The sequence below is a fragment of the Oryzias melastigma genome, unplaced genomic scaffold, assembly GCF_002922805.2.
Source record: "Oryzias melastigma strain HK-1 unplaced genomic scaffold, ASM292280v2 sc00280, whole genome shotgun sequence".
Lineage (NCBI taxonomy): Eukaryota > Metazoa > Chordata > Actinopteri > Beloniformes > Adrianichthyidae > Oryzias > Oryzias melastigma.
Genome location: NW_023416903.1, coordinates 100434 through 108681, shown reverse-complemented (window position 1 = coordinate 108681; position 8248 = coordinate 100434). Strand labels below are relative to the sequence as shown.

At 44.1% G+C, this 8248-nt stretch overlaps 1 protein-coding gene across 2 annotated transcripts in view; it reads left to right on the top strand.

Moving 5' to 3' along the window:
- decr1 (2,4-dienoyl CoA reductase 1, mitochondrial) overlaps window positions 1-8248 on the top strand; it is a 9865-nt gene that overhangs the window by 607 nt on the left and 1010 nt on the right. The window contains exons 2-8 of one of the 2 annotated variants that reach the window (XM_036210887.1): window positions 5311-5510; window positions 5577-5634; window positions 5699-5785; window positions 5898-6045; window positions 7110-7209; window positions 7317-7389; window positions 7448-7594. In XM_036210887.1, coding sequence (XP_036066780.1) covers window positions 5311-5510; window positions 5577-5634; window positions 5699-5785; window positions 5898-6045; window positions 7110-7209; window positions 7317-7389; window positions 7448-7594 — 813 coding nt within the window. The remainder of the gene's footprint in view (window positions 1-5310; window positions 5511-5576; window positions 5635-5698; window positions 5786-5897; window positions 6046-7109; window positions 7210-7316; window positions 7390-7447; window positions 7595-8248) is intronic. The other variant, XM_024262120.2, reaches the window with a different exon arrangement.

Sequence of the window (8248 nt, the reverse complement as noted above, 5' to 3'; positions counted from 1 at the left end):
AAAAAAAAAAAACGCATCAGAAATGCTGAAATTGTCCGAATTTTTTTCTGTTTTCATTGATTTTGTAAAAGCAAATATTCAACAACTTTATGTCTCAGACCCGAAGCTAATGCTAACGTTAGCATGAATTAGAAGAATAAAGTCATAATTTTCTTCATAGTCAACCTTTGACCAGAGAGAAACGTATGGGGTCAAATCAGGATCAGCTTAAAGTGAATGAAAATAAAGCAGTTTTAAACTCAAAAATGCATATTTTAAAGGGTCCATTCCATGATTTTCTTAAGCCTTTCAGAGTGAACTATATATCCATATATATGATCATATATTATCTTTGAAACACTAAGAAACAACTTATTAGACTTCCAGCAAGTTGGTGTTCTAAGCAGTACAGTTTTACATGTACTCAGTGGCACCAGAACTTTACTCCACCAAAGCCTGTAATGACTTTGCCAAATTCTTCAGGGACAAAATCAAAAACATTAGACAAACAATTGTTTCACCAACTACAAGTTCAGGATATGAACCCTATCCACTAGAAACCAGTATAAACCCAATGGCTCAGTTTCAACCCATAAACAGTAAAGAACTGCAGGACATTCTATGTCAACTGAACTCCTCCTCCTGCTGTCTGGATATTCTACCCACAAGCTTTTTCAAAAAAGTTTCAAAGATCCTGGAACCAGCCCTGCTCCAGATTGTCAACTTGTCATTAACATCTGGTGTTTTCCCAGAACCACTGAAAACAGCTGTAATCAAACCTCTCCTAAAAAAGGACAGTCTAGACAAAACTCAAATGAACAACTACAGACCGATATCAAACCTGCCATTTTTAAGTAAGATCATTGAAAAAGCTGTTTTCCATCAGTTAAATGAATTCCTAATAAATAACAACTGCTATGATGTCTTCCAGTCCGGCTTCAGACAGAACCACAGCACTGAAACGGCTCTGACCAAAGTGACTAATGACATACGTTTGAATACAGACAGTGGAAATATGTCAGTGCTAGTTTTACTGGATCTCAGTGCTGCGTTTGATACAGTCGACCACGCAATACTACTGAGACGACTGGAAAACTGGGTGGGTCTCACTGGGCCAGTACTAAACTGGTTCAAAACGTACTTAGAAAACAGGAAATATTTTGTGTCAATTGGTAACTTCACTTCTGAGCCAATAGAAATTACATGTGGAGTGCCCCAAGGCTCCATCCTGGGACCACTTCTATTTAACATCTACATGCTCCCACTGGCCCAGGTTATAAAGAACAACAACATTAGTTACCATAGCTATGCAGATGACACACAGATATATATTAGACTGACACCAGGAGACCGAGGCCCTGTACAGGCTCTTGGTAAATGCATTGAGGACATTAATGACTGGATGTGTCACAACTTACTTCAATTAAACAAAAACAAAACTGAGGTTATTGTCTTTGGGGCTAAAGAAAAAAGGTTAGACGTCACTACAGAGCTTCAATCTATTCAACTAAAAACTACCAACCAGGCCAGAAACTTGGGTGTAGTGATAGACACAGACTTAAATTTTGATAAACACATTAAGGCAGTCACTAAATCAGCCTATTATCATCTGAAAAATATCTCAAGGATTAAAGATCTGATGTCTAAGCAGGACCTGGAGAAACTAGTGCATGCTTTCATCTTTAGTCGACTTGATTACTGTAACAGTGTTTTTACAGGACTACCAAAAAAATCCATCAGGAAACTGCAGCTTATTCAGAACTCTGCTGCTCGGGTTCTCACAAGGACCAAGAAAGTAGACCACATCAGTCCAGTTCTGAGGTCCAGTCAGAGGGTTGTGGCTTAAGATCAGGACTGTTATACAAATACAGTTAGGTAGGACGTTTTTGAAACAGATATCGTTCAACGTTCTATTACGGTTGTTAAGGTTACCTTCTATTATTTACGTAAAATTACTTTAAACAGCGTTCAGTCTCCACTTTGCCGATCTAAACCGGAAGTCACTTTACACACGGATGACGATGTCGCCATTTTGTTTGATGTCACATGAAAAGAGTTTATTGGCAAGAATTTGGCAGTACGATATGCATTTGGATATATTCTACCATATTATTATATATTTCCAGGGGCAGACTCAACATTAGGCAAAGGAAGGGGATTGCCTGGAGCCCCCCAACATCTTTGGGCCCCAAAGCTGACAACTTGAAGTGTCTAAATAAGGTCCACGCCCATTAATGCCTGAGTAAAACCCAAATCCCTGAAGTGGGATAAAACTGCTTCTGTGAAAGTGTTCTGTCCTCCCCGTCCTTCTGCAGCAATGGAACATTCCAGGAACAGCTGAGAAAGACGCGTAAAGAGATAAAAAGAAACAACAGTAAAATGAAGCTTACTAATAAACAGGGGTGTAAGGGATCGCAAAACTCACGGTTCGGATCGTGTCACGGTTTTAGCGTCACGGTTCGGATCATTTTTGGATCAGTAAAAAGTAAAAAGAAAAACAAACAGATAAAAACCTAAAAATACTTTTTAAAAGTTTAAAAACATATTTGATCAAACATATATAGAGTGCTTCAAAGCGTAAAGATACCCTCATATATTACGTCAAAAAATGTTCTACTCGATGCCTATTTATAAAAACAAAGTATCTTTGAATTTTGGACACAAACAAAAAACTAAAACATGTCGTTTCTGATGATATTTACATGTCTTGCGACAAAATCTACAAAAGCAGGTATAGAAGAATGCTTGAAAATAGCCAAATGTACCTGCAGTAACCCCCAAAATCCACATTTTTTGTTTCCCCCCACCCACCCAATGTCCAAATTAAATCCTGAATAAAAGCGTTAATATTAATCTTAAATTATTTATTTGAAACTGCGAAAACATTTCGATTTTTAAAATAATTATTATCCATTGAACATGTCCAGGTGAGGCCCTGCCCTGCCCGCTTTCGCCGGCGATTTTTGACACCTTTTGCTTGCTGTACTTCCCTCCCCTGTTGTAGACGGAGCGGCAGCTTTGTCCTGCCGTAACACGGGACAGCTGCTGCTCTTTACCGAAAGATTGTCTTAAGTCAGACATGGAGACGTGTACCGATGCTTTTATTTGACTCTTCAAAATAAAGAAACATAATCTTGAATCATCTGCTTTCTGCGTGATGAGATCAAGAAACGCCTTTGATGGAAGCTCCTCCCACTCGCAGCGGGAGCTTCGGGCCCCGCCACAAAATCGGGGAGCTTTGAAGAACAGTCAAGCAGCAACTTTGATGCTTTAACAAAGACGGTGTACATGAATTTAGCATTTAATAATGCGCTCGCAAGTGGTGTGTGCGTGCGTGGTGACCCGCAGGCCACCTGAACCGGTGGAGGAAGCTTACTAATAAATCCTTTAAAAATCAGACTGTGATTTTCTGGATTTTTTTCTCGTTTTGTCTCTCATAATAATGTTTACCTATGATGGAAATTCCAGACTTCTCTCATCTTTTTAAGTGGGAGAACTTGCACGGTTGGCGGCTGACTGAATACTTTTTCTCTGTAGATGTCTGCTTATAAAGAATGAATTAAACATAGTTTTGACAGCATTTTTAAATCCATACCAGTATGGCCAAATGAAGCATGGTGGTATTTCACTGATGGATATTTCCTCGCTGTTACGTCTCTCCTTGGGGAGGAGGAAGAAATGTGTAACATAAAGAAATAAGTAAATAACCGGGCAGGGATAAGAAGGAGACACAGTGTTTAATAGAGTGACAGGAGTCACAACATAAGATAAAACAAAACACCCAAAAGGACTAGGTGAACTTAAATTCTCAGGCTTTACAGCGTCAGATAAACAAGACAGTCACCAAACACAACTACTCAAAAGGCAATCAAAAGAAACCAGACAAACTAGAATAAAGAAACCAGAGGCTATTGGCAGGCTTGGGCCAGGCAGACAGCAGGGGCAGGTGGAGAAACTAATTCTCACTCAGGAATTCAGCCGCCACTGGAGCAGAGCTTCCTGGCTTCTTTTAAGCTTCCCTCCCAGCTCAGGGATTGGTTGGGAGGGTGCCTCAATCAGCTCTGCAGGAGGGGGCGGAGTCAGCAGCAGTGGAGGAGCTGGTGAAACAGATAAACAAACACAAAGCACACACAACCAGGGGTCGTAACACTCGCTCTTCTACTTTCACCTGTTTTGGAGTAGATGTTGGTGACGAGGTTCACCTGAACGGACACTGGAATCTTCCTCCCTCTGTTCCACATGGCACCTTCCCTCTGAAAAACACAGCAACCGCCCCAAAACCAGACGTTTGCTTCGTCACACATCCATGAGGCTTTCACCTTTGACCTCTCACAGAATTCAGCGCATATACTGAACTGGTCTATTGTCCACATGCAGTGTCTGCGTCCGTCCATTTGTGGTCAATAAATGTGATTAGAGACACAGCAGTCTGTCATCACGGGACTCTGTGATTGGTCCAGACCGTTTCAACATGCTTCCATCTGGTTCATCATCCAGCAGCAAACATGTCCGCCCTCATGCTGACAACGCTCAGATTCAAGCAGCTGATGTGACGTGTCTGTGAATCCTCGGCCATCTGGATGGTTCCACAGCACAAAACGTGTAAACGGGTCGTTTTTTTTCTGCGGCTTGATTGGACACAGGTGTTTGCGTCCAGCGTGGCGTAATGGTGAAGAAACCTGAAAGCCACGCAGTTTGGACTGTCAAGTACACGTTGGGACTCTGTAGATCAGGAAATGGTCTAAACACAGATGAATGTGACTCAGAACCAAAGAAGTGGATTGTTGGGGAACCGTGGTGCAACGGGAGGGCGGTTGACTCCTGACTGAAAGATTGCAGGTTTGATTCCCGCCTTGACTGCCCATGTGTTGAAGTGTCCTTGAGCAAGACACTGAACCTTCATTGCCTCTGGTGGAAGGTTGGTGTCAGTGTTCAGCAGTGGAGCCGTCATCATTATGTGAATGTGACTTTAAAGCTCTTTGGACCTTCAGGACAGTAGAAAAACATGCAAGTATACACCATTTACTATCTGTTTTGATGGGTACAAAGATGCTGGGTGTGGAGGGGGAGGAGTTTACAACTATCCACCTGTTCTAGAACTTTTTTATAAACTTCCAACTGCTCCAAAATACTGCAAAAAGCAACAGAACCAGTCTTTGGGAAAACATTGTCATCAGCAGAATCAGAACCAAAGACGGTTTTGATCCACTTGAGTTTTTCTGTCAAGTGCACAGCTTTGACTGTGGATCCCATGTTCTATGTGGGGGAGGGTCCTTTTCCTCTGATGATGTGGATGAGGCCGTCCTAACAGAGACCTCTGCCCTGTCTTAGTCATGGTTCCACAGGTCTGCCAGTCGGCCGTTTGGTTCTGCTCCTCAGTCCGACTTTTTCCGTCCAGAAGAGGGCGTGATGCTCCCCGCAGGATCCTTCAGCAACAAAGTGGCCTTCATCACTGGAGGCGGGACTGGTCTGGGAAAGGCCATGACCACGGTTCTGTCGCAGCTGGGAGCTCAGTGTGTCATTGCTAGCAGGTTAGAGGTCACATGACCAGAGGACGCCTAAAAGCCAGTTGAAGTGTTAACTTCCTGTTTGTTCAGGAAGCTGGAGGTCCTGCAGAAAACCGCCACAGAGATCAGTAGCCTGACCGGGAAGGAGGTAAGGAAGCAGAGCAAGCCTCAGGTGTCCTCGCATGGTCTGATGGTTCTCCATTTCTCTACAGGTTCACGCCGTCCAGTGTGATGTCAGAGACCCGAAGGCCGTCTCTGACTGTGTCAACCAGATAGAGGCGCTGGCGGGACTTCCGGATGTAAGCTCAAATCTGTTCCTCAGAAGACTTTTTCTGGACTGAAGAGGACTTCATGTTATGTTGATGTAAAGAGGGATTGACATCGTGGTGTGCTGTGCCCTGATTGGTGCAGGTGATCATCAACAATGCAGCCGGGAACTTTGTCTGCCCAACAGAACGCCTGTCTCCTAACGGCTGGAAGAGCATCACCGACATTGTTCTGAACGGAACCGCGTTTGTCACTCTGGAACTCGGAAAGAGGCTGATCCAGAACCAGAAAGGTTAGAAACGGCCATGGGACTTCATAGAAAACCATAAAAACTAGAGAGGAAAGAGACAAATGTAGAAGCAAAGTGGTCTTTTTACAGATCTAGAACCAGTTTAATCAGTTTAGCTTATTTTTTAAGCACCACTAAACAAAGATAGGAAGACCGGGGCAAACCAGGATCCCTCGACCTGAACCAGAACCCCAGCGCTGTGGTGATTGGTTGAGCGGTTATTGGTTGTGCTGTTAGATGTGTTTTGACATCCATCGGGTTCGATCTTTTTTCAAGGCTGATCTCTGTATACGTTGGGTGTTTCTCCTGGATTAGCGTCACAGGAGCCAATTCAGCTCCAGGCACCCCCCCCCACCACACACACACACACACATTTTTTTTTCTACCTGTGATGGTTGAGCTGGTTGTCCAATGACCGAAGGATTGGCGGTTCGATCCCCGCTCCCCCAGTCAACTGTTGGTGCACCCCCCCAAATAAATAAATTTAAAAAATACCTCTTTCCTCCTCTGTATGTGGGGAACCACCTACCGGGATGAATCCGATTCCTGGTATAGACTGCTCATTCTTTGTGGTGGAAGTAGGTTCTTCTGCTGTCTCTTCACTGGCTCTTTTTCTCTTCTCATTTATTTACTGTTGTTTTCAAATTCATCATTTCATTACTGTGATCAGCAGCGGCTGGGTGGCTCAGTGGGCTAAGTGTAGGGCTCGCACTCGATCCCTGGGGTGTCCACAGATCCCCATCCAGATTGGGTCCCTAGGCAAGACCCTGTGCCCGTCAAAAACAGGGTTGTGTCAGGAAGGACATCCGGCGTAAAATCTCTGCCAAATCACTGATGTGAAACAGTGGTTGATGTTTCGCTGTGGTGACCCCGGAAGGATAAGCCGAAAGGTGAAGAACAACATTACTGTGATCAGCAGCTCGGATGGAAGGTTTCCATAGAATCTGAAACCGACCGAGGTTTCTGACCCCGGAACATCTCAGACATGTGTGGAGCTGCAGCACATCCACGGATGTTTGACCTGAGCGGTTTGTTTTTGTCTGGTTTGTGTGGTTTTTGTCGCTCAGGAGCCTCCTTCTTGGCCATAACCACAATTTATGCAGAGACCGGTTCTGGTTTTGTTGTTCCAAGTGCATCTGCAAAAGCCGGAGTTGAGGCGCTGTACAAGTGAGTGACAGCTTCACGTCACACAGACATCCTGACCGGATGAATATCTGGTATCATGGCACTGTTTGTCGTTGTCATGGTAACAGCTTCTTGTCATTCTGTGTAAGGTCTCTAGCAGCAGAGTGGGGGCGCTATGGCCACAGGTTCAACATCATACAGCCTGGACCAATCAAAACGAAGGTATACCACGGAGAAATTATCCTCTCTTTGTTTGTGTTTGACATATTCTGCTGCTCAGGGCGCTTTCAGCCGTCTGGATCCAACCGGCGCCTTTGAGAAGAACATGATACATCGCATCCCAACCGGTCGACTGGGAAGACCAGCAGAGCTTGCAAATCTAGCAGCCTACCTGAGCAGTGACTACGCCAGCTGGATTTCTGGAGCAGTAAGTCCACATGAATCTAAGATTAGACCCTAGAATCCCTTTGACCCTCATTCTCTTATGGGGTCCAGATGACACCACCCTTACATTGATGTGTGACTCCTCCCATCACAAAGATGGACAGATATCATGTCTGCCACGGACGCCACTGAAGATAAAAAATCTTTGAACAACACAGTTCAGTGCTGTCTTGTGGGTCCAGATGTTCCGACTTTTAACATGTCTATGATAGCACTCGGGTTTCAGCAGCGGGTTGTACAGCCCTTCATGAAAGCAGCAGTTTGATCTAAGTTAGAACTGAGAGGAAGTTCTCTGTCTTGACATGTCGACACCTTTTGTCTCAGATTCATCTTTTGATCTGAAACCCAAAAGTCTTCAGAACGCAGCTGTGTTCATAAGTTTACCAATCCTGGAAGACATGATGAATTCTGGGATGTTTTTCAGAGATGATTCTGAAAACAGCAACAGGTTTTTCCGCTCATAGTTAAAGGGTGGATGAAAGATCAATCAACGGGGAGTCACGTGGGTACGCCGAGCAAGATGGCAGCACGATAGTGCAGTCTCCACCGCCCGATAATACTTTATGAATGATTAATCTTGAATAAGCCACCATCTCTTGCTCCAGTAATTTCTTACATAATCCCGGAAAGATTTACG